Source organism: Moschus berezovskii, chromosome 18, assembly GCF_049115385.1.
Source record: "Moschus berezovskii isolate FMDL1 chromosome 18, NW_MosBer_1.0, whole genome shotgun sequence".
NCBI classification, from domain to species: domain Eukaryota; kingdom Metazoa; phylum Chordata; class Mammalia; order Artiodactyla; family Moschidae; genus Moschus; species Moschus berezovskii.
In genome coordinates, this window is record NC_142477.1 from 50,932,750 (window position 1) to 50,959,218 (window position 26,469).

At 40.2% G+C, this 26,469-nt stretch overlaps 2 protein-coding genes across 2 annotated transcripts in view; both read left to right on the forward strand.

Annotated features, from left to right (window-relative positions):
- The first annotated feature begins 1,078 nt into the window (after positions 1-1,078).
- The window catches only part of ITGA1 (integrin subunit alpha 1), a 176,077-nt gene continuing 150,686 nt past the window's right edge, over positions 1,079-26,469 (forward strand). The window contains exon 1 of the mRNA XM_088827682.1: positions 1,079-1,213. Within this exon, the coding sequence (XP_088683808.1) occupies positions 1,153-1,213 (61 nt within the window). The 5' untranslated portion in view covers positions 1,079-1,152. The remainder of the gene's footprint in view (positions 1,214-26,469) is intronic.
- PELO (pelota mRNA surveillance and ribosome rescue factor) lies at positions 12,778-15,721 on the forward strand. Its single transcript, XM_055422067.2, has 2 exons — positions 12,778-14,785; positions 15,088-15,721. Exons 1-2 carry the CDS (start codon positions 14,060-14,062, stop codon positions 15,520-15,522), a joined length of 1,161 nt encoding a protein of 386 aa, XP_055278042.2. The 5' UTR covers positions 12,778-14,059; the 3' UTR covers positions 15,523-15,721.

Consider the following 26,469-nt stretch of genomic DNA (forward strand, 5'->3'; position numbering starts at 1 on the left):
AAACATAGCTGATTTAAATACAGCAAGTATTTGGTGAAGTTACCATGTAGATGTGACTCTTGACTCAAAGATGTACAACTCGACAAGAGAAGCACTGCAAACTCCTAAGTGGGTTAAATAACATGCACCCAAATTAATTCATTCTTATTTATTAAAGTTTGTAGCAACAAGAAAATAAAACAGTGCCCTAAATTCTTTCTTAGGTTCAATTTCCAGTGTACAAACATCCTAATTGAGATTAAACAAATAGCCCACACACATTCCATTTCTAACGAGATTGTTTTCCTCCCTTCCTTCCCCTCTAGATTCCCTCTTGCATTTCTCTCTTTCCCTTTTTCTCCCAGTCTTAGCTCTCCTTTCCTCTAGCTATCACACTTTGCCCAAAGAAAAGCCTCCCTGTGACCACGAATCAGCAGAAAGGAAGCAAACCCTGATTATGGAAAGCCAAGCCCTCAGAGGGGCGTGTCGGGGCAGACGCCCCCACCCCGAGTGCAAAAGGGCTGGACAGCGAAGTTCAAGCGACCGCAGGAGAGACGCGCGGCAACCAAATTCGCTCACTTTCATAGACGGACTGATCCCTCCTGCGCAATCGGACCCCAGGAAGGCCGCCCCACTCCCCTTACTGGCCGAGGAGCGCCGGCCCTTTGAAAGCGCCTGGGTGCCCAGACCCCGGGAGACGCGAGGGGTGCGAAGGCGGATCCACTGGGCTAACGACACCCTCGCAAGGTCCGGCCCTCGCCCGCGTTCCTGCCACCTTAGGGAGTTGGCGCCGGGAGCAGGATCACCCTCTCAATGAAAGGCAGATGTCCCTTTAAGGTTTGCTTCGCAGCCCGTGGACTTTAGCCTAAACAAGGACCCGCGAAGCTGGCTTTATTTGTCCATGTCTCAGACAGAGCCTGGGAAGCTGCCAGTGGGATTTCAGAGCACGAAGAGCGGGGGCGATGTGGCAATTCTGCGAGGCGAGTAGCGTGAACCGAACTTAGAGGCACTGGTAGAAAACACAGGAAATCGCCCCGCTGCTCCCCGGGCGCCGGGGCCGACCGGCCGGCGACTGAGACCCCCGGCGGCGAGCCACGCGGCTCCCGCGCGCGGTTGCGCCGAGTCCTCGCCTCCGACCCCGCGCGGCCCCCGGGCGCTGCGCCCACTCCAGTCATGGACCCCCGGCGCCGCGCCAGCCCAGGGGTCGCCGTCGCCTACTGCTGGCTCCTCTCCGGTGAGTGACCCTGCTTTTCCCCGAGCATCTCCTGAGCGCGGGACTCCGGGAGGGAGGCGCGCAGAGCTTCGGCCCTGGAGTGGAGAAGGGAGCGCTTGTCCACTTTCGGGCGCTCCAGGGAGTCCGGGCAGGTTGGAGCTCTGAAAACAGTTTTCTGCGTTGGGTTTCCGGTGTGAATTTCTTTTCAAGTTGTTTCAAAACCTTCCGCCTCAATGTTGTGGGGGGAGGAGAGGTGCTGAAAACTTTACATAGTGGAATTGACTCTTCAAATTAAAGTTGTTTTTAACAACTTGCATGGTATTTTAGGACTTTGCTGATGGCTTCTACTTTCCTTTTTCGTGTCTGTGTGCAGTTTCTACTTTCAGGTTGCCCAGGAGTGGACGTTATTCATTTTCTTGCTGTTATGTACTCATCATAGTTTCTGCTACAGAGGAGCAAAGAGAAGAATGCAAGGCAAAGTTGTTTCTTGTGTCGAAATGATGTTTCTGTGTTAGCACCCAGGAAAAGGAACATATTGAAACTGAGGAAGTAGTGAACATTTACTTTGAGAATTAGCAGGATAATTTTAAAAATACAAAATAAAGTATTGTTACTTGTGCATAAATAGGTATCTTTTAGGAGAGACTTAAGCACAGTGGAGATGCAAGCTTACCCTCAATTTGCGGGGGGTGGGGAGAAGGTCGAATCAAAGCATTTTCTAAGATTTTCCAAATCATTAACCGATGGTTAGATCTTTTCTACCAGTTACTGACTGAGCAGGAAAAGTTGCAAGGGTGAAAGAAAGAGAAGGCAGATGGCTGAAGCTTTGTGTGAAAAGGGCCAATAATCCAAATACTGTCAACTTCTGAATAGCTTTACAGTCAGTGAATGGCTGACCGTGTAAGCCACCATCACTATCCTTTACACATGTTTGAGCTATGTGTGCATGCATGGTAAATCATGTCCAATGCTATGCAACGCTATGGACTGTACAGGCTCCTCTGTCCATGGGATTTTCCAAGAATACTGGAGTGGGTTGCCATACTGTCCTCCAGGGTTATCTTCCCGACCCAGGGATCCATCCCAAGTCTCTTAGTGTCTCCTGCATTGGCAGGCAGGTTCTTTACCACTAGCGCCACCAGGGAAGCCCATTTGACCTATGATTCCTCTCCAGCTCAATTTTTTGGAGGCTGTTTGCATCCTGTTGTTGTGCAAAATTTGAATGTTTTACCAAGTATTCAAGTTGTACCTTTCTCATTCTATTCAATAAGCAGTCACTAATTTAGGAATGGGTTTCCCTGGTAGCTCATTTGGTAGCCTGCAACGCTGGAGACCTCTGTTCAATTCCTGGGTCTGGAAGTTCCCCTGCAGAAGGGATAGGCTACCTACTCCAGTATTCTTGGGTTTCCCTGGTGGCTCAGACAATAAAGAATCTGTCTGCAATGGAGGAGACCTGGGTTCGATCTGGAGAATTCCATGGACAGAGGACCCTGGCAGGCTACAGTTCATGGGATCGCAAAGAGATAGACACAACTGAGCGACTTTCAATGTAGAAATAATCAAACGAGGTTTGCAAATCCTCTGAAAAGAATGAAATGCAAAAAATAGAAGTAAACAAATTACAATTTCATATATGTGTGTGTGTGTGTATATATATATATTCAACTACTTTATTTCCTTATGCCTAAAACAGCCTTAAGTTGTATACTGTTAGTTTTCTGCAACTGTTGGGGGTAACGCATGCATATATGCTAAGTCGCTTCAGTAGCATCAAACTCTTTGTGACCCTATGGGCTGTAAGCCCACCAGACTCCTCTGTCCATGGGATTCTCCAGGCAAGAATACTAGAGCGAGTAGCTATGCTCTCTTCCAGGGGATCTTCCCAACCCAAGGATTGAACCTGCATCTCTTATGTCTCCTGCACTGGCAAGCAGGTTCTTTACCACTAGTGCCACCTGGGAAGCCCATTGTGGGTAATAAACCTTGCTAAATCCAAGAAGGGACTTAAAGAAAAATAATGCATGAAGGGCTTCCCTGGTGGCTCAGACAGTAAAGAATCTGCCTACAATGCAGGAGGCCCAGGTTCAATCCCTGAGTGGGGAAGATCCCCTGGAGAATGTTGTTAAAACCAGTAAGGGGGTTAAAGGAAAATAATGCATACACATTTCTAAATTACATTTAATTCTCTTTTGTGTGTATATGTTATATAGATATTATATATTATTCAACCATATTAAAATTTAAAGTTATTAGCTAAGAATCAACAGGTTCCTCATATGTGCTATGCTGTTGTTGTTTAGTCGTTAAGTCATGCCTGATTCTTTATGACCCCACAAACTGTACCCCACCAGGCTCCTGGGAAATCCGTGGGATTTCCCAGGCAGGAATACTGGAGTGGGTTGCCACTTCCTTCTCCAGGGTATCTTCTGACCCAGTGACAGAACCTGGGTCTCCTGCATTGGCAGGCAGATTGTTCACCACTGAGCCAACTGAGAAGCCTTCTTATGTGCTATATTTATGCCCATTTCACAGCATAACAGAAGGATCTAAAATGTGATGTCTTTTCCTCTGCTGGTTATCCTGTCAGTCATCATGTCGTCAGCTTCCTCACAAACTTCTCATCAATCCATAGAGTCCACAACTAATCTGGGGTCTTATCACCATACCCGCCCATGCACAGTACTATAGAACTCATCTTCTTGTCTTCAGTCTGAACTTAACCTCTGATTAACCTTCCTAATACATAGTTTTTATCATACCTTAGTCTTTAGCCAAAAACCTTTGGTGGCTCTATGCTATCCATAAGATAAAATCCACAATTCTCAACCAGCCTCTCAGGGTCTGCCCTAATCCAGTACCCTCTGCCTCCTGCTATGCCTCTTATCAGTTTCCTATTGCTGTCATAACAAATTGCCCCAGATTTACTGGCTTAAAACAAGACACATTTACCACTTATAATTCTATGGGTCAGAAGTCTCACTGGGCTAAAATCAAGATGTTGGCAGGGCTGTGTTTTTTTCTGGAGGTTTTAGGGGAGAATCCATTTCCTTGCCTTTTCCAGATTGTAAAGGCAATCTGCATTCCTTGACTTGTAGCTCCACCCTCCATCTTCAAAGCCAGTAAAGTAGCATCTTCAGATCTTTCCTGTGACTGCTTCTTCATCACATCTCCATTTCTGATGCTGACCCTATTTCCGTCCTCATATAAAAATGTTAATTATGCTGGGCTCCCCTGAATAATCCAGGATGATCTCCCCAGCTCAAGATTCTTAATTTAATCATATATACCAAATCCTTTTTGCCATATATAGTGATACATTTGCAAGTTCCAGGGATTAGGAAATGAAGATATATGAAAGACCATTATTTGTCTACCAAAACCTCTGAACATAAACTGCCAGTCATGACAGCCAGTCACATTTCCGTATTTCCCCCATTAGTCCTCATGCTTATTTTGCTACTGTGCATATGACACTATTTTACGCATCTAGAAAAGCATTCCACCCTTCTTTCTTACTACCCCCTGCCCTCTGAACAAATTCTCTCCAGTCTTCAAAGCTGGCTTTACATCACAACAACCATCTCTCTAATAAACCATCTCAGTAAACTTCCCATTATATTTAGGACTATCTTGTATTAACTTTTCTCAACATTTAAACATGATTCATCAAGAAAGATGCCCTTCTCCATGTCTAAAGTCTTTATCGTTACTTTAAATATGTCAAAGTCCCAGCAAAAGAACTAGTGCCATGTATAAAGGATTTAGCTGAAGAAAACTGACAAGTCAAGGGACTGTTTGCAGAAACGGAGAAAGGAATTGACAAAAGTTGATGGAGCACGTAGAACAAGCAGGAACAAGTAGGAAGAAAGCACCTGAAGCAACATGAGATGAAAAGTAACTGCTGTTCCTAGGCCTGACAGGGTAGCAATGTCAGCTTGACTGTGAACTCTGGCTATGGGAGGGGGACCACTGGACAGGAGCTGTGGCCATAAGAAGCAGAATGCAGCTAGTTCCAAAGCTGACGCCTAGCAGGGAGAAAACAGGGGAAATGAATACCCTGCCTTTTCTTCCTACCCCCTAATGCCTTGCCCAGCTCTCCCACTGGTCATGTCCAAATGGCAAAATTCAAACTCCCAGGGGACAAAGATCAAGACAATAACAGAGAAGAACTAGCACAACTTATTGCTGAAAGGCACATATTTTTTGAGACTGTATTAGATATGAGGCCCTGTGCCAAGAATTTTGCACATATTACGTTTTAGTCTCAAAAAGGAGAAATTCTGGAACTATTATTCATATTTTACAGATGAAGAAACTATGAGACTAATTTGACTAAAGTCACAATTAATAAATGACAAAGTGTATACTCTATTCAGATCTCTTATGTTCTCAAAATAATATACCATTTTGGAAAAGACCATGATGCTGGGAAATACTGACGTCAAAAGAAGGGGGTGACAGAGGATGAGATGGTTAGACAGCATAACCAACTCAGTGCCCATGAATCTGAGCAAACTCGAGGAGATAGTGAAGGACGGGGAGCCTGGCGTGCTGCAGTCCATGGAGTCACAGAGTCGGACATGACTTTGGGACTGAATAACAACAACAATTGGCTGTCTAAATATAAACCCATTTCCGTCTTGCTCAACCCTCTAAATGTTAAATCCAAGTCTAATTGTCTAAAAGACTTTGATAAGGATATGATTAATGATGAAGTAGGTCTGTTTTCCATGACTTTTAGGTATATAGTGAAATTAGATGATGTTCCTTCCTACATTAATTATAACTCAAATAAGACTCATTATAACTCAAAATTACTGAAATTATAACTCAAAAAATTATAATCTCCGGTTATTAAAAATGCAAATACAGAATTATCCCTAATTGAGTTCTGTATCTCTCCTCCCTAGAAACATTTCAGCTAGACTACAAGCAGGAGTTTTCTTTTATGACTTTTTCCACAGTCTAGATTTCCTATTCTAAAAGAAGTCCAGTGAGCTAATGGCTGGATATGGAAGGAAGTCAGCCACTTACTTATAACAAAGAAATGACCTCCAATGACATACAATGGATTGTCAGGAGCTGCTGAAAATAGCGAAAATATTTAAGTCGTTATGAAGTCTGTAAAGTCAGCAATAAATTCAGAGGACTTCTGTTCGTTTATTTAATAAATGGGCAGTAGTGGTAGCAATAAAATATACATGCCAAACTAGTTTGCCTACTTTTCTTCCCTGCTCTCATGATGTTATTTTGATGCATGAGCTCTAGGGCCACAACTTATAACTATTGATCTTACTTCCTTAGATGGATGCTCCTCTGCCTGGGTTCCAACACCTCAACCCAATAAACATCCCATTAGATGTAAAACTTGCTGAATTTTAATATGCCCCTTAACTAATTTATAAAATAAAGGAGCTCATGTTTTAAATATATTCAGAAAACTAGGCATCAAAATGCTATTCTTTACCTACACCACTCTTCTGTTATAGGAAATACAATATAGTGTATTTGAATTCTTGTTAAGAAATTGAGATGAAAAATATTTGGAATCATTGTCACAATGCTAAAGTTAGAATATACTGCCAATTCAGAATGGTCCCTGACTGGAGAACTGTATTCGCTCTCAAGCAAGTACAGTAGAGTATCAACAGATGTAAATGAGCTGAATATATCCCTATCTTTATGATTATTGAGTTTCTTTCAGCTCCTCCATTGTGCCAGTTCCGCTGAAATCTCCAGGTCTTTGCATAAGCTGTCACGGTGCTACAGATCCTCAAGTCCCCAAGTGAATGTTATTTCCACGAAGTCACTGGAGTAGACTGAACGCCCCTCCCCCAGATACTTGTATGCCTCTAGCACCTTTGCTTCTATAATATACAGCATATTAAAATTAAACCTCAAGTTGTCTGTTTTCCCAGATTAGTGTATGCTCTGTTGAGAATAGGGTCTTTGTTTATTATCCCTACCGTCCAGGAATAATAGGTACTTGAAAATTTGCTATTGAATGAGTCACAAAAGAACAAACAAACTCATAAATAATAAAGGAGTCAAGTTGTCTCTTTTAGTTATATCAGGAATATTCTATTTCTGTCTATCCATATATATATCTAGTTAAATGGAAATCATCATCAAGTGACTGATGCACTAATATTTTAAGTACTATTAAGAAAGAAAAGTACTGCCAATCCAATTATGATTGCTGAACCTACAGATGCCTCCTAGTTTCAAGAGATGTTAAAATGCTGAAATATATACATCTGAAAATTATAATAAATAACATGCAGTATATCTACATGCAATTTTTTATCACATTTATAAAAACTGCATCATAAGATTCCAAACACATTCCTAGATACAAAGATATGAACATTGTCCTCCTTTTAATTCTCTTCCAGGGCCAAGTTTGATTCAAAGAATAATCGCTCCTCTGATACCAACAACCTCACCAGATCCCAATAACAGAGCTTCCTCTGAATACTCTACCTTTAAGAGGAAGCTTAGGGAGAAAAGTGACAATAACATAATTCAAAACTGTTCCAGGTCACAGGATCAATAACTCTAGTTTTGGCAGGCTTTAATATCTCTAATATTATTTCATATCAGTGGTTAGTACCAGGACCAAGTATATTTGATGGGACCTAATTTTTTATCAAATGTTTTTTCTAACTTAAAAGGAAAATTAAAAAGTCAACTAAATCTTAAAAGGCAATTAAAATATATGCACTGGTTGGAATTAAGAATTCACTTTATGTACAAAAACATTAATATTGCTTTATAAAAATGGTAGAGCTCTATAAACAAAATAAGTGAGAAATCTTTGAAAAATCATTATAATTCAGACAGTAAAAGCAGTGAAGACATATTTTTTTGGTATGAACTGAGATCTGCTGAAATAAATGAAAATTCTTAAATTTGAATAGGATACCTAAATCAATCACATTAGAACCTCAAATGATTAAGATGAATGGTCTGCATATTATAAATCCTATACTCCTAATACAACTTACAAATATGCTTTTCAAAATTTTCTTTTTAACTATATACTTTTAGTTTGCTAAGCACTACAGTTTGAAAATTCAAGGGTATTGACCAGTTCCTAAAATTACATATTTTATTGTAATATTTTAATAAAATAATCCTATATTATATACAGATTCATACAAACAGGAATATACCCTTCCACACACTTTTGTTGATAAGATTATTTATTTACTAGGAGGCTTTATATTGTTTTGTGACAATTGCAAGTAAGTATTTTTAATCACAGGAAATTTAGACAGTGAGTACAGCAAGTTCCTTAAAGCAAAACAAAACACTTTCCCCTTTTCGCTTTTACTATTTTACTTGAGTTAGCTGAATAATCCTCCCAGTCAACCACTAACTTTGCTTGTGGAGGTCACATAGGCATCTTTGTACAATCTAAGGTTAGCACATTCTCTCTTAAATAACTATTGCAATCATCACTAGAAATTTATAATACGAGTGCTGGTTGTTTATTCTGTAAAGATCATTTTCCAAACCATGTGTAATAACACCAATTGCCATCATACAATATTTTAAAACATTTTAAGACCTTTTTCTCACTAAGATATATTTAAAATTAATCATTTTCTTATCCATGCATAGATAGCTCAAAAAAAATGAAATAGGTTTACAAAAACTTAGAGAAATCTTCCTTCCAAATTATTAGTAACATTATAAAAGAGAATGTGATTTCATAATTTTAAGATGCCAGTGATAGACAAGTTAAAAACTCTCAATTAAAGTAGAGCTAATAACCATTCATTCTTTCATATAATTATGATAATGTACCAGTTGTTGCGCTGGGTTCCAGGAACACATGAAAAGCGATACAAAGGAACACAATAAAAGGTAGTGTCTGCCCTTAAGAAGCTCAGAGTCTGAAAGAAGTAATAGACAAGCAAAGAAGCAATAATGGGAAAAGCCCCCAAAGCAGAGAAAGGAAAATATTAGGTTTGTGTTGTTGGAAAGTAACCTTTGCAAAAAATATAAGATGCATACAAGAAAATGTATATAGCCTCTACTATTTAAGGGGCTTCCCTGGTGGCTCAGAGGTTAAAGCGTCTGCCTCCAATGCGGGAGACCCGGGTTCGATCCCTGGGTCGGGAAGATCCCCTGGAGAAGGAAACGGTAACCCACTCCAGTATTCTTGCCTGGAGAATCCCATGGACGGAGAAGCCTGGTAGGCTACAGTCCACGGGGCCGCAAAGAGTCGGACACGACTGAGTAACGGAACGGACGGTCGGACGGACGGTGCTAAGCACAAGATATTCAAACAAGACAGCCCATTAGCCCTGCTGCTATCACACAAATCATTTCTAATGTTATTATTATAATAGGAAGGATTATAATCAGTTCATCATGAGGTACATGCGCCATCTCATGCAGTAGGAGTAACCTAAGGTTTCCTTAGAAAGGAGGTAGTAAGTAGTATACATAATGCACCCAACAGATCATCCATCATTCAACTCTACTGAACCCGTTATTTTTCAAGGCTGAATAATTGTGATCATGTTAAAGTGAGTCCTTGCTTTGTCTGATCCAAATCTCTAGTTTCAAGCCAGGTATTCTTAGAGATTTACAACAATACCTTACATGTCTATAGAGTTTCACAATTTTCAAAGTATCATAATCTCATTAAAACCTTCTAAGGGATAGTGAATGAGAGAGGCAGACAATCTCATTTATAATTTACAGTGAAAAAGTTTAGGTTTATAGAGGTTGGGAACTTATCTAAAGTTGCTAAAACAGAACTAAAAAAGACCATAAGTCAGGTCTGCTGACTCTTGACATGCAAACATTAAAATTAGTATTGGTCTTTTACCACTAAAATCAGCCTTAGAAGAATCAGATTCAAAACTGAAAATAAAGGTGTCAGGGTGAGATTATGGTTAGTGTTTTAATTTTTAAAAAATACCATTGCAGAATAGGTATTTACAATTAAAACAATTTTAATTACTGAATTCAATTTCCTCAATTCCTAAGTAAAAGAAGTTCAGTTTCAAAGAGATTAAGTGGTGCCAAAAATTATAGTAAAAACAATTGACAGTGTAAGAATTACAATCCAGGATATTTGACTTCTAGCCCAACTGGGACACTGGAAGTATATCAAAAACAACAAATTGAAAGCTCTTGGAAGCAACAACACTGACTTCTCTTTTTTCTGGATAGATTAAATAAAAGTTTACAGGAAAAATAGATATAATTAAAGTTACTGATACAAAGATTTCTATCTTCAAAGAGCCAATAAATAAGTATAAAATTAGGATTTAAAGCAACATAGTTAAATGTTTTTTCTCACCATTTTGCTTATTTAAAGACTGAAAATACTCTATACTGCTATATGTTATATAACTACTGAAAATAAGTCTGAAAATAAGGAGAATTACTTTGTAAACCAGGTGAGCTATAGTTAATATCATCAGTGTCTGAATAAGTATCTGTAATAATGTTAAATATAGTTGCTACATTTTTTATCCGATCCACTCAGCTCGTCATCCATATGTGAGTGCCTACTAAGTGCAAGGGGACTTTTCATGGGACAGTGGAGGGATGCAAGGATGAACCCATCCAGAGTTCAGTAAGAAAGAAAATATATGTACCCAACTAATAGAATGCATGGTTTCAACTTGAAGATAACATTTAAGCTTAATGATAAGTAGGATTTAGGGAAGTAGAGGTGAGAGAAAGTGACATTTTAAAAAGATAAGAGCTAAGGCAGCAAAGTAGAAAGTTACCAGGATGTACAGGGAACAAAGACTGCTCCCACTGAGGAATTTAGGGGGCTGAAGCCGGTACAGGGAAATAAAATTTGTAAAATCATGTCTTGGAAGCCTTGAATTTCAGGGAATTTGGCTTTTAATCTAATTTGGATTTAGAGAATGAGAACTCCCAAATAACTCAGAACTGTGATGACTGACCTAGAAAGACTAAGTTATAATGCAAAATCTGGGAGAAAAACATCTGACCATTCAACAACAAGCTCAAATTACTAAAAACAAAAATTCTGTTACAGACATTTCAGATCAAATAACATTTCTGTGAAAGTTTTGTAGTATGTTCAATCACTGAAGCACATTTATTAAAAGACAACCCAAAACAGTGTGTCTCATAATTTAAAAAAAAGAAGAATCACAGAATCAACAGTCAACAGAGGTTTACCATTGATTTGCAATGTAGAAAAATATATTTATTTTTCTAAGGTAGGATATTTGATCTTTCTCAAGAATTACAATGGTGACAAAGCCGAGCAGAAGGAAAATTATGTTGAAAAGAATATAAGGACTTTTTTGTTTTAGTAATAAAAGAGCAAGAAAGGAACCTTCCTTTCAGTGCTCCAGGTTGACTCCTAAGCTGTGAGTCTTAGTTTAACTGATTAAGGTGAGAGTTAAGGGGAAATGACAGGAGAGGATGAGATGGTTAGATAGCATCAGTGACTTAATGAACATAAATTTGAGCAAACTCCAGGAGATAGTGAATGAGAGGGAAGCCTGGTGTGCTGTGTCTATGGGGTCCCAAAGAATCGGACATGACTGAGCGACTGAACAACTACACATAACCTTCGGGGTTTAGGGGATGATTTCAAGCATCCATAAATTTAGATTTGTGTTGGTGGAATGAGTGTGGTTAAGCAGGCTTGGATTTGAATACTGGTTATGTGACCTTGAATACATTCCTTAACCTCTCTAATTCATTTTCTTCATTTATGTATGAGAATAACAAATATTTACCTTATAGGTAAGAACTCGAAAAAGCATAGGAAAGTGGCTGGTGAACAGTCAAGAAGTTATAGCTCTTCACTAAAAACCTAACATGTATTATGGGCCCTGTGTACCTATCACTGTGGTTTTTGATCCTTGGCAGATTTTCAAGAGGGGGAATGATTATACTTAAAAAGGTGACCAAAGAGCATCTCAAAGCATCTCCTCCTCCTTCTTTACCCATCACCTCTCTCTTTCTCTCTCTCTCTCTCACACACACACACACACTACCAGTTAAGAATTCTTCAAGCTTAACAAGCACCTTTTAAAAAGATACGTGTCTGTTGGAGACAAAAGGCATACTCACACTTTAGTGTAATCAGTTCCTTGTTCAATGTAAAGTTGTTGAGTTCTGGAAGAAGAAGGCAGTCTGAATTGGGAACTTTGGGAGGGCACTCAGTATGATAGAAGGTGGCGAAAGAAGGAGGTACAGAAAGGGCAAGAAAGAAGAGATGGCACTAAAAAAAAAAAAAAACTGTTTTAATTGGCACTAGAGTTTTGGAGGGGACCTTTGTGTCCCCCACCCCCGACAACCTTTGAGGAAGTTAATTGAGATTTGGGTATCAAGATTTGTGCCAAAGTCATATTACGCCCTTTCATCCCAGTCTTAGATTTTAGGGTGGTTAAGTTTCCCTTCCAGTGCCTTACCCAATAACATAGTAAGGCGAATGGGGAAGATTTGTGCCCTCTGCCCTCCAAGCCATCTTTTTTTTTTTTTTAAATTTTTATTTCTAAAAAAGAATTTTATTAAAAAAGCACAAATGCAAAGAAATGAACAGAGGAAAATTTATGCGTCGAACCTCCAAGCCATCTTAACTCTCAAAACTTTGGTGGGTTTTTTCGATTCGCTGGTCCTTTTAAGAGGCCGTTCCCACCTTTCAAACTCCCCCCGCCTCTCCTTCATCCCAAAATGTTAAGTGATTTAAGGATTTTTTTTTTATTTTTTCAAATGAATTCTGCAGCTGTTCAGTCAGGGTAAATCAGCCCTTCCTCCACTTCCCCAGTCCTGGGCTCTCAGCTCAGCTTTGACAATGAAGATCCGGTCCTAAACTGTTGAGACCCAACCCCTACCGTAAACATTTCACAGGCTGCTGAGCAACGGAAAGCTGAGACTGCCAACCTTGACTTCTGGGGTTCTCAGGACATCAGATCAAAGCAACTGAGAGGTCCATCCAGGGGTAAATTCCACAGATGGTTTCTTCTTTCTCTGGGATCAGTGTTGTAACATCTAGGTTAATCAGATCGTGCAGACTTGGTCAACTGAGAGCAGAAGGCAGCTGGGCACGTTACTCAGTGCAGATGCCCCGTGACCAGACGTTCTTAAGAAACAGCTTCTGGACTGAGCAGCTCCAAAAAGCGTGCACCGCCTGAGTGCGAATGAGTTAGGAGCAAGGTGGGGCGCAGTTTGGCCCTTGGTGCCAAGTCTGCACTTTTAAGAGTCCTTTTACTTTTTCATAAGTTATTACTTTTCCGTAACTAGAATTATCCATAGGGAGAAGATGTAGCACACAGCTTAAAATATACATATAATATATATATTTGCACTCACAACTCCCCAGATTCTTCACAAACAGGGGTGGAAGAAAACACTTAGGAAGTCCAAGATCAGCACTAACACCAGACTCGCCACCAAAGACTCCGTGTGCTTTCCTTAGGTGGGTTATTCTCCGGGAAACCCCTCCGCGCTTAGCGCGCCTGCGCACGCGCAAGCTGCGGCCCCGCCTCCTCCTGGGGACGTAAGCTGTGCGCCGGGAGGCAGGACGCGGGCTGCGCATGCGCCCTCGTTGCATCAGCCTCGGTCGGTACAGCAGCTGGAACCGCGGAGAGGAAGGTGTTTGCAACGGTGTCTCTCGAGCCGGTTTTGCACGGCGCGCCTCGAGACTACGAAAAGGAAGGGCTAGAGTAAGTGCACCACCCCCCGGACGCTCGAGTCGGATATAAGGTGTTTCCTTCTCGCGAGGCAGGTGCCGGTAGGATCCGGGCCCCGCCCCCTTCCCGGCCTAGACTTTCTTTCCCTTCCCGACCCCTTTTCCCGAGCGGAGCCCCGCGGTTCCTCTTGGTCTGGCAGTGAGCCTCCGCCAGGGTCATGAAGCTCGTGAGGAAGGACATTGAGAAAGACAATGCGGGCCAGGTGACCCTGGTTCCCGAGGAACCCGAGGACATGTGGCACACCTACAATCTAGTGCAGGTGGGCGACAGCCTGCGCGCTTCCACCATCCGCAAGGTGCAGACCGAGTCCTCCACCGGCAGCGTGGGGAGCAACCGGGTCCGCACGACCCTCACTCTCTGTGTGGAGGCCATCGACTTCGACTCCCAGGCCTGCCAGCTGCGGGTCAAGGGGACCAACATCCAGGAGAATGAGTATGTCAAGATGGGGGCTTACCACACCATCGAGCTGGAGCCCAACCGCCAGTTCACCCTGGCCAAAAAACAGTGGGACAGTGTGGTTCTGGAGCGCATCGAGCAAGCCTGTGACCCAGCCTGGAGCGCCGATGTGGCGGCTGTGGTCATGCAGGAAGGCCTCGCCCATATCTGCTTAGTCACTCCCAGCATGACCCTCACTCGGGCCAAGGTGGAAGTGAACATCCCTCGGAAACGGAAAGGCAACTGCTCGCAGCACGACCGGGCCTTGGAGCGGTTCTATGAACAGGTGGTCCAGGCCATCCAGCGCCACATACACTTCGATGTTGTAAAGTGCGTCCTAGTGGCCAGCCCAGGATTTGTGAGGGAGCAGTTCTGCGACTACATGTTTCAACAGGCAGTGAAGACCGACAACAAACTGCTCCTAGAAAACCGGTCCAAATTCCTTCAGGTAAAAACAGTCTTACCAGGGATAATTAAGCATGGGCAGAGGGGTTTGCTTAAACTACTCCTAAAGTTTTAGAACTCAGAATAGTACAAGAGGAAAAAAGGTTTAACGTGGCTGGGATTGTGAATTGGATGATGCAGTGAAAATAAAACTGTTAAGCAGCTAGAGATTTTATATAATAAACTTGGTTTAAGCTCTTAAATATATAAAACCTTAGCAGTGTTTTTGGCTTGAGGTCATTGTGGGCAGTTTAACGGATACCCTAAGAGATTTCTTTTGTCTAACTTTTATAATTGTGATTCTAGGTACATGCCTCCTCTGGACACAAGTATTCCCTGAAGGAGGCTCTTTGCGACCCTACAGTAGCTAGCCGCCTTTCAGACACGAAAGCCGCTGGGGAAGTAAAGGCCTTGGATGACTTCTATAAAATGTTGCAACACGAACCCGACCGAGCGTTTTATGGACTCAAGCAGGTGGAGAAGGCCAATGAGGCCATGGCAATTGACACATTGCTCATCAGCGATGAGCTCTTCAGGCACCAGGATGTAGCCACACGCAGCCGGTATGTGCGGCTGGTGGACAGCGTGAAAGAGAACGCAGGCACCGTTAGGATATTCTCTAGTCTTCACGTGTCTGGGGAACAGCTCAGCCAGTTGACTGGAGTAGCTGCCATCCTCCGCTTCCCTGTCCCTGAACTGTCTGACCAAGAGAATGATTCCAGTTCTGAAGAAGATGAATGATTGCAACTGATAATGGAGACAATCTGTGTCTCACTCCTTCACTGTTACATTTTCTCAACATTCTGTGAAGAAAGCTGCAAAAATGGCACTTTGTGGTTCTTACAGGGATTTTTCATGTGTTTGGTCACTCTAGGTGATTTGTGGTTAGCAGGACATGTTTTCAAACTGAACAATAAAAGGAAATAATCTCCATATATTACTATTTGGGATAATTTTATTTTGGAATTATGAGTTATTCGCAGCTCTTAGAAACATTTTGTATATTTAAAAGGAATGCCTATATATTCTTTGGGATGGAGCATAAAAATCCCATACAGCATGCTTTGAAGGAGTTTCCTTAGGAAAAGCTTTTTAATATTTCATTATCTTCAGTTTACATTGTTTATTTTAATTTGGCACAGTGTATTCTTACACTTTGTTATATGATCCTTTTTCTTGCCGTTTCCCCCACATTCCAATTTTTCTTAATTTTTAAATTTATCTGCTATTTTAAATAATTGCTTAGTAATGAAAAGACTTTCCTGAGGCTAAACTTAAAATCTGTTTTTCTTAAGAAACTAGTTAAACCAGTCTTGTTAAAAGTAATAAGCTGGGCTTTTCTTTGCCAGTTTAGAATAAATCGTATTTACTTTAGAGGAACACCTAATTAGTTACTTTTAGGTTGTAGAGCTTTGATCTGCTAAAGATTCTCAGGAGAGTCTACTCAGGGTGCTTTTATTTTTAAAATGAGGCTAAGTATGGGATTTGCTTATTAAGAGCTAATTAGTGGCAAACCTAGATATAGTAAGCAGTCTGTACTTGAGTTCTTTGCTCTGCTGCACTATTTATGTATTTGGGAGTTTATCATAGTTACAGTTAATGCTACCATGAGTTTGTGCATTTACATTCTTAATGGAGGGGTGAGAAAGCCTGTTCAGAAAGTTTGTCACGTCATTGTGCTTAGTTGCTCAGTCGTGTCCGACTCTGCAACTTCATGGACTGTAGCCCACCAGGCTCCTCTGTCCATGGGCATTCTCCAGGTCAGAATACTGGAGTTGGTTGCCATGCCACCCTCCAGGGATCCTCCCAACCCAGGGATCAAACCCAGGTCTCCCACATTGCAGGTGGATTCTTTACTGTCTGAACCACCAGGGAAGCCCGTCACATCATTAGTAAATGGCAGTTGATTTGTACTCCAGCTGTTTACTGTGATTAGGGACTTTATGCAAATACCTAAGAGTTTAAAATATTTTCCATTATTTTTTGTGTGCAATTTAAGAATTAAGGAGGGGGCCTTGAAATATCACATCTTAACCTTTTTCACATCTCAACTTAGTGAAATAATAGGAAAGGCCTACAAATGAAGAGTCAGTCTGTAACTCCAGGATCAGTGGTGCCGGCTTCAAATAAGGACACTAAGTAAAATTTGTTTGTTCTTTCTGTGTCTTCTGAGCCTTTCTGCTGGTGTGCCAAGTTTGTATATTCTTTATAAAAAACTTCCTAACTAATCTGAATCTTTTTATCTGTAGTTAGTGATGGTTGTTGTTTAGTCTCTAAGTGAAGTCCAACTCTTGTGACCCCGTAGACTGTAGCCTGCCAGGCTCCTCTGTCCATGGGATTTCCAAGGGAAAAATACTAGAGTGGGTTGTGTTTTCCTTTTCCAGGGGATCTTCCCGACCCAGGGATCAAACTCAGGTCTCCTGCGTTGGCAGGTGGATTCTTTACCACAGAGCCACCAGGAAAGCCTGTAGTTAGTGATAGACACCTCCATATAATTTAAATGCACATTTTAAAATATCTACTTCCTAATCAAAGTGATTTAAATTGTCCTTTCATTATAACTTTATGGATTTAAGATATAAAATATATGTTATTAATAATTTGGTAGGAGTGTAAATATGAAGTCACTAAGATTCTTAATATTAGAACCTTATTGATAGTGCATTGTGTTTTCAGTCAAAATTTGGAGACTTGGGGCCTCTTGCTCATTATCTAGTACAGGTTAGTCCTAGCTGTTAACCATGGTGATAGAAACCAGGGGAAAGAAAACCTTACAGTAAATCTAACCAATACATTTTAGAATGTTAAATTCTCAAATTTAGCTTCATCTTAGTTTAAGTAAGTGAGTGAAGTCGTTCAGTTGTTTCTGACTCTTTCTGACCCCAGGGACTGTAGTCAGCCAGGCTCCTCCATCTGTGGGATTCTCCAGGCAAGAATACTGGAGTGGGTTGCCATTTCCTTCTCCAGAGGATCATCCTGACCAGGGATCTTTGCAGGCAGACTCTTTATGATGTGAGCCACCAGGGAAGCTCAGGTGGGCTTGGGAGCTCATCTTAGCTTGGAAACTAAAAACTCAATACTCAGACTGGACCCCAGACTAAATAACTTTGCAGTCTTAGAAGTGATAGAGTATTTTTTTAATCATTATTAAAGCTCCCAGGTAATGTCTAATAGATAATGAGGCTGAGACCGTGGATTCAGGCTTTGCTGTTCAGAAGTGTGGTTTCTATGGACCAGCAGCATCTTCTGAGAGCTTGATAGAAACTAGAATCCAGGACTCTACCCTAGACCTGTTGAATTGCAGCCTGTATATTAGCATCTCCAGTTGATTGCTATGTATAATAAAAACTGATAAAACGTTTAGGCAGTGGCTTATTCTCCCTGTGACACTTAATCTCTGCCTAGGATTGCCAGCCATAGAGAAAAAGATTTGAGTTTTAAGATCTTTTAGGAAAACTATCAATATCCAATTACCTATAAAACTAAATGAAAGCCTGTTTCTGTGTCTAATTAAAGTATCTTTAAGAATTTGTATTTTTTAAATTTACATTTTTTACCAATACCATTATCAAGTATGAATCTTCCTAGGTGTAAATATCAAAATAGTGATAGGAACATAATAAATTGGTTCAAATAATTATTTTTTACTGTTCTCTAAAAAACAAAATGAACCATAGGTCTTTGGAAAGCATATACAGCAGTTTAATTCTAATCGCTATTCATTAATAAGGAATGACTGTGGTAACAAATGAAAACACTTGTCAATAACATACCTCAGATTAATACAGTGTTGTACTGTGAAGTTCCGTTTATCCCCAGGTGCTTGTTGTAAACAGATTGCTACCCTTGCTGCTGCTGCTGCTGCTGAGTCACTTCAGTCGTGTCCGACTCTGTGCGACCCCGTAGATGGCAGCTCACCAGGCTCCCCCGTCCCTGGGATTCTCCACGCAAGAACACTGGAGTGGGCTGCCATTTCCTTCTCCAGTGCATGCAAGTGAAAAGTGAAAGTGAAGTCGCTCAGTCTCCTCCAGCTCTTAGGGACCCCATGGACTGGAGCCCACCAGGCTCCTCCGCCCATGAGATTTTCCAGGCAAGAGCACTGCAGTGGGGTGCCATTGCCTTCTCCAGCTACCCTTGCTAGGCTCAATAAATGAGAAGTTTGCAGTTTGCTTTCTTTTGTTGCAGGTATGATGCATATCAAATTAAATTTTGCTATTCCTGGTCTCCTGTTTATGTTAAATATTTTGTTAATTTTCTGTCTGTATTTCACTTTCATTACTCCCTTATATTCAAGTTGAATTATTTTTCTCCCAGGTGCCCCTAGAATAGCTTTGTGAAGCTAATTTTCTGTTATGTCTGCTTATTTTCAGTCACTAATTTATGACGTTTTTTAATCCCTTTAACCAGATCTCTCAGCCTCACATATTCTTTAAGAGAAGTGATTCATAATTTCTGCAATTCCTATATACTGGAACTGAAATTCTCTGTATTGCTAAAAAAAAAAAGTACACAGATGAAATGGTGTATATGGGAGTAAAAGCTGTTCTTTGGGAAAGTACTATTTCACTTTCAAATTGGATGGTTTTCCAAGCAAATAATACTGGCTACTTGGGTTCAGTATCAAAATATGTTGAACTACATGTTGAAAACAGGTTTCTAAGGTGTTTCTTAGGGTTTGAGAAGAGAGAAATCATTTTACTTGTGCCTAGAGCTTAGATATAGGGCAACCATACTTACATTTCACCACTTCCTAAAGGCAGTACATTTAATTTTATCCATTTTTGTCGTGCCTGTTTGGATCAAGTACTGAGCTGGATTTAGGAAAGAAACATAAATCACTGTTATAAAAGTAACTTGTAGAATGTTTAAGAGGACACACTGTTGTAAGAGGTGGCCTTTAGGAGGAACTTTACAGACCCAGCATATTTGCTTAAAATTAAAAACCTGGAAATATCAGGAAGAGGCAGGCAGGGCAAATGTGCTAATCACCTTTGACACCCCTCTCCCCATGCTATGATAAAGGGTAGGTTTGACCCTTAGAAACCACTGAAAAATTTAAACAGATGGCGTGACAAACTTTGCATTTAACAAATATCACTGACAACATCAAGAATGGGTTGGGGGTGGCAAGATTGGAGGCAAGGGAACAAGTTAAGAGAAGACTTACTAGAAAAATTTAACCGGAAAATGATGGCCTAAACAAGGCAGTACAATGAATAGAAGCCACGGGGAGGAGATAGTAAGAGAGAGGATCAATGGGACATGAAGATTGTTCAGAGTTATGGAAGGAGTTGAGTCTAGGGGTAAATCTCAGGTGTTTTGTTTTTTTTCTTGAATGGTGGGAGAGATGATGGCATAATTCAGATACAGGAAAACTAGGAAGAGAAGCTGGCTTGGAAGGAAAAACAGTAAGTTCAGTTTGGAATCTGGTTTGAAGTGCCTATGGGACTCTTAGACTGTGTTTCTACCACATTGCTATATGCTTGCTTACTCACTCCCTTCAGGTTTTTGTGCAAATGTCACAGTGACAAAGAAAAAGCAGCCTTTTTTAAAAACTACCTTCTCAAAGGTTCCCTTATCCTTCCTTGCCTTAAGTTTTTCTCTGTAATGTTTAAATTCACTTAGTTGCTTTGCTTCTCATCTATCTAGGATATAAGCTCTAGGAGGGCAGAGATTATTCTGTTAGGTTCATTGCTGTATCGCCAATGCTGAGAACAAACCCTGACATAAAGTAGATGCTCAAAACAAAAAATTTGAATGTCTGAGTGAGTCAATACCCAGGAGGTTTCTTAGGCTGTTGTGCGTACAATCCTGAAGTTCAGGATAAAGTATTTGACTGTGGATAATAAAAGATGTCAGCAAATAAGCAGACCTGAAATCATGGACCAAAAAAAACTAACCTAGGAAGTTTTAGTGAAACTAGAAATAAAAAAGGACCAAGCATAGGGAAAGAGCAATATTTTATCTCTTTAAATGCTACCTGACTCTCTTATCTGCGTTATAATAAAGCACGGGTATTTATAGATTTCAACAATTAATATGCCAGGTCATTTTTTCTTTTACACATCTCTGGTGTACTAGAGATATACATGTAGAATAGCTAAAGTGTTGATTTCATAGAGAATTGAATTTTTAAAAGTTTTTAAGAAAAATTTCTTAAGTTGGGGAGCAAAAGCCAAATTAATTTTGTATATGTATTATTTTATTGGAGTATAATTGCTTTTCAGTGTTGTGTTTCTGCTGTACAACAAACTGAATCAGCCTTCAGTTCAGTTCAGTTCAGTAGCTCAGTCGTGTCTAACTCTTTGCGACCCCATGAATCACAGCACACCAGGCCTCCCTGTCCATCACCAACTCCCAGAGTTCACCCAAACTCACCTCCATCGAGTCGGTGATGCCATCCAGCCATCTCATTCTCTGTCATCCCCTTCTCCTCCCTCCCCCAATCCCTCCCAGCATCAGAGTCCTTTCCAGTGAGTCAACTCTTCACATGAGGTGGCCAAAGTATTGGAGCTTCAGCTTTAGCATCAGTCCTTCCAAAGAACACCCAGGACTGATCTCCTTTAGAATGGACTGGTTGGATCTCCTTGCAGTCCAAGGGACTCTCAAGAGTCTTCTCCAGCACCACAGTTCAAATGTATACATACATTCCCTCCTCCTCAGACCTCCCTCCCACCCCACCCCCATCCCACCCATCTGTGTGTGTGTGAGTCACTCAGTCGTGCCAAACTCTTTGTGACCCCATGGACTGCAGCCCACCAGGCTCCACTGTCCATGGGATTTTCCAGGCAAAGATACTGGAGTGGGTTGCCACGTCCTCCAGGGGATCTTCCCGACCCAGGGATCGAACCTGAGTCTCCTGTACTGCAGGCAGATTCTTCACCAAATGAGCTACCAGGGAAGCCCCACCCATCTAGCTCATCAAATTAGTGTATGAAAAGTTTGTTTTTAAGAAAGAAATGTTAGAAAGTGATAATTGAATTTATTAAGGGATTTTTTTTTTTCTGGATTCGCAGAGTACAGAAATTATTAGCAAGCTCTGTTTCCTCCAGGCTGAAAGGTTACTGCTATAGGGCCATTGTTGTTTAGTCACTAAGTGGTGTCTGACTCTTTGCAACCCTTTGGACTGCAGCGCACCAGGCTTCCCTGTCCTTCACCATCCTCTGGAGTTTGCGTATCTTTGATTTCCCTCACCACTTCCTGTTTTATTCCCTGAAGAACCACAAGTGTAAGAATTGTGGCCTAAATTTTGCAAAGTTTTTTTATATCTGTTTTAAAAGTTGATTTTGATCAGCCCATAATTTTGTTGATACACATTTTTCAGTAAACGAGCTCCAAATTAGTGAAAAGAATTTAAAATGGGGCTGTAAAAAGCAATTAAAAAAATAAATTTCAGATAAAGTTTTTAAAGCCCTAGTTTTCTTTAAATTAATGTCAGCACAGTTAAACTTTGTGCTGTAATTCCGTTTATATAATTTGAGATTTAGTCATTTAGAAAAGTGCTATTCAAGATTTTCTTGAATTCTCAATGTAGAAGTTCAGTATAAAAGTTATGGAAAAGTCAAAATGATTTCTGATGGAGTTGAGATGCAAATATAATATTTTTGTGTATCAAGGATGCCTTACGAAAAATTCAAAGTCAGCAATGCATCTCATTAAGACATTGGAGAATAAAATCCCTAGTAATGGTCTAGAACAACTTGAGTTACTTAACATTATCAAGTAGCAGGTAAACTTAACTAGAAATAAAAAAGAAGTTTTCTAAGTTCAGAAAGGAGATAGTTAAATTAGAAAGACTGAAAAAGTATTGGCAAAAGATACTTGTTAAGCTGAAGTGGAAATGATAAAATCTCATTCATCATAGTTCTTTCTATGGCAAGAATTCTTCCTTTTTAGGGAATATGTGTTCTTTGTATATTTCCCAAGTATACTAACTGAAAGATAGCCCATTTAGTTTGCAGTATTCTCTGTCTTAAGAAATGTGTTAGTATATTCTATTGTAGTAAATAACACTGGGAATGAAACTGGAATATTGTGAATTCATTGATTTAAATTTAGGAGAAGTGAATGTGTTTCCTCAAGGAAAATCCACTTTTGTGTGCAACTCTTTAGTTGCATACAAATTTGACACTAACTCTTTTACTTCTGACAGGGACTATTTTAATTCTATCACAATTGACGTCAGTGTAGGAATTTTCTAGATGCCAATTGCTTAAGATCATGACATTTATGATAAATTGTAGGGATTTAGATTCCCCGTCTTCTTTCAAGTTTCCTTTCCTTCACTGTTTAACATTTCCCACATTTTTTAGAATGCCTGTTTTTCTATAACATAGGAGATATAGAGGACAAAGAGCTCATTTCAATTTAGGCTGCCACATTTGGTTTGAAAACACCCAACACTGAGGCAAGGCAGTATCTGCCAGACGGCAAAAACAGGAGAACAATGTCTTTGCAGCCACCTTGCCTGACTATGCTTGGGGTTGGCGCCATTGTCGCAACTCCAAGAATGGACAACCTGTTAAAAGTCACCATGTGCTTATTAAAGCCCAGACCTATGGGAAGTGCTTTAAAAGAAATTATTTAGATCTTTGAAAATAACTGGGAGAAAGGCTTTGTCATGTCTATTTTCAGATAAGAAAATTGAAGTTGTTGTTCAGTCACTAAGTTGTGTCCAACTCTGCAACCCCATGGACTTCAGCACGCCAGGCTTCCCTGTCCTTCATTATCTCCCAGAGTTTACTCAAATTCATTTCCATTGAGTCAGTGATTCCATCCAACCATCTCATCCTCTGTTGCCTTGAAGTTAAAAGAGGTTAAATAATTTGTCCAAAATCACATAGCCAGTAGCTGTGGTAAGGTGCCCAGTAAAGCAACTCCATAAAAAAATATAAGAATGGTAGTCCATTCCTCAGTTTTCAGTCTGGAGTAGGTCAAATGTATCTAGAAATACAAAGAAAAAAATGATAGCACTAAATTTTATAATTGGTCAAAGTTTGTACAATCATTTTGTATGTTTTTTATTTACCTACCACTTATTTTTCATCTCTCATGAAAAGTCAGAACTCAATCATATGGCATTTTAATCTGGAATATAGTTGAGGATTAGAAAGTATACAGAAATGGTTACAAGTCTACATGTTAAACCAAGCCTCACAACTCAGCATCTGTATCATTTCACATTTAGTTGTAGCAAGCTTGTTTTTTAAAAAGTGTTAAGCATACTATGTTAATATGTATGCATTATTTTAACATAGCAGCACCTTAAGTAGCAAAAATTATGCTACTCTTGCGTATGTAAAGATGAATTAAGAAATGTGTCCATGCCTTTAGTCAGCAAATTAGATATCAAGGAGAAATGACCACAAGTGGCCAAACTGACAGGGAGGTGACTGCAGTGAGAAATGACAGCTCAGGTGGATTCCCATTGCTGTCAAAAGAAACAAATCCAGGGCTTAGAGGCTTTCACAGGGGCCTGAGGGCATTACTGTGTTACAATAACTATTGTACCTATTGAGGAAAGGATTGAATTCTATTCAGTGCATTACATTCAAAAGCCAAGGAAATATAATGTCTTTCAAAATTGTTGTCCTCCAAAATCATTAAAAGATAGTCAAAGAAATCTTCATCCATCTGCCGTACTTAGAATCATATTTCCAGATAGTCAGAGTTTTACCATAGCAGTCTTAATGAGAAAACTTAAACAATTGTTGAAATACGAATACTTGTTAAGGGAAAAAATTCCAGTAGATTTTAGTTGTAAAATTTATTCAGAAGTAGGAAGTTCTCTGAATTCAAGTCTAAGTTCCAGAAGTTTTATGTCTGGAATTTTTCATCAAGTCCCAGTGTAAACATCAACTAGAACTTTTTGTTTGAAACCAGTGTGAAAAATTGCTCTGTGGATATAAAACATTTTAATCTTGTGTTTCAACTGATTGATCCCATGACCATAATTAAGATTTTTTTCTTCTTCTTCAAGTATATTGTTGACAGTGGTAGAAGCCACTTTGTTTTTGTTTTTTTTTGGGGGGGGGAGGGGTGGGATGAAATAGAAAAGAGGAAGATTGAAAATACATTGCAGTGCATGACTCAATCATTTTGAATCGTAAAAGGTTAATCAATGCTGTATGGAAACTTTAATATCATCTGAGCTACCTCATTTCATGATAGGAATGTAAACTGAAACAGCTGAGGCCTATAGAGGGTTGGTAACTTGCTCAGATTCCCACAGAGAAGAGTTTTTCATAGAGCTTACATTCCTGTTTGATCCATCCTGTTCTAATCTCTTACTCATTTTCTGTCATCGATGTATATTGGGAGGAAGTTGGGCTAAGTGAATAAAGAACAATATGGGATTCTAAAATGCCTTAAACCCTCTTTTATCTGAATTCTTCATCTTGAGGCAAGACAGTTTCTCATCAGCATCACTGAGACTCAAACCCAGCTTTGAAGTCAGTTTGTCCATTCTTTGAATGTTCATCTTCTGCTAGAGAGTCTCAGCCTCCTGCCTTGATTCTTCTGAGAACCAGCTCATTCAGAAGAATGGATGTCAGTTCATTCTTCTGACAGCCACTTACTAAGTATTAACACCTACTGTGTGCCAGCCCCCAAGGTCATGAGGTGAATAGAGAAGGTCATAGTTCCTTCCTTTCTGGCGACAACCCAGTCTGGGATTGGGACAGACTGAAAGAAAGTAGAAGTTTTTGTTTGAAACCAATGAGAAAAATTGCCTTGTGGATATAAAACATTTCCATCTTGTGTTTCAACTCATGGATCATATGAGCATAATTTAGAGGAGTTTTGTTTGTTTGTTTGTTTTCCTAGCACTGCAATAGGTACAGGAATCAGAACTGTGCAGAAATCTGGGAACTCAGTGCTGTTAATTCAGCCTGTCTTCACTGAGGAGGTGCTCTCAGAGTTTAAATTGCTAGATCCCAGAAGCTCACGCTGATCTTGCATTAGTTTCTAGAGAAATGAGGCAAAGAGAACTGAAAGCGTTCCTCTCAGATTTACATGGTTTTCTTCTACATAGCGGTCCCCTGTAATGTCTAAGCTCTCTAGATGTTAAATATTTACAGTAAAGAGTCAACAAACCTGAGAAAAGACATCATGGAACAAAAAGGTTATGTTGCCTCCTGCTCTCAAAAAGAAGCGAAAAGGCGTCAATAGAATCAGAAACAGACAGGACCATGACTGAAAAGAACAGAAAGATTCCAGAACCTTTGTATTGCCCATAGTTTTGTTATCTCCTCTCCCTCTCATCACTTAACAGTTAAACCAAAAAAGAGAGCTTGCTGCTTCTTGCAGGACAGCAAGGAAGTGGACAGTGAGCGGAGGGAGCAGGACACGGTGACCTACTCCACAGCCATTCCTGGAAAAGAGGATGTCCAGGGTAGAGTGGGTGGTGGTGACCACCTCAGGGAAAGGGAAACAGGCTTCTGGGCCTGCGATAGTTGACTTGGGCCTGAAGAAGGCCCTGAGGCTGGACAGCAGGAAGACCTGGGGTCTTTCATATCTGTGTATTCACCACTTTATCCTTGATATAAAATTCAGGAAAATAACCTTCATAAATAATAACAACTTCTTTCTGAAGTAGTACATTTTACTAAACGGTCATCGTGGATCGAGTTGTGGTGGAAGGAAATTTTCTGCAGAAAGGAGAAAAGAACAAAACATGTTTTATGAGGA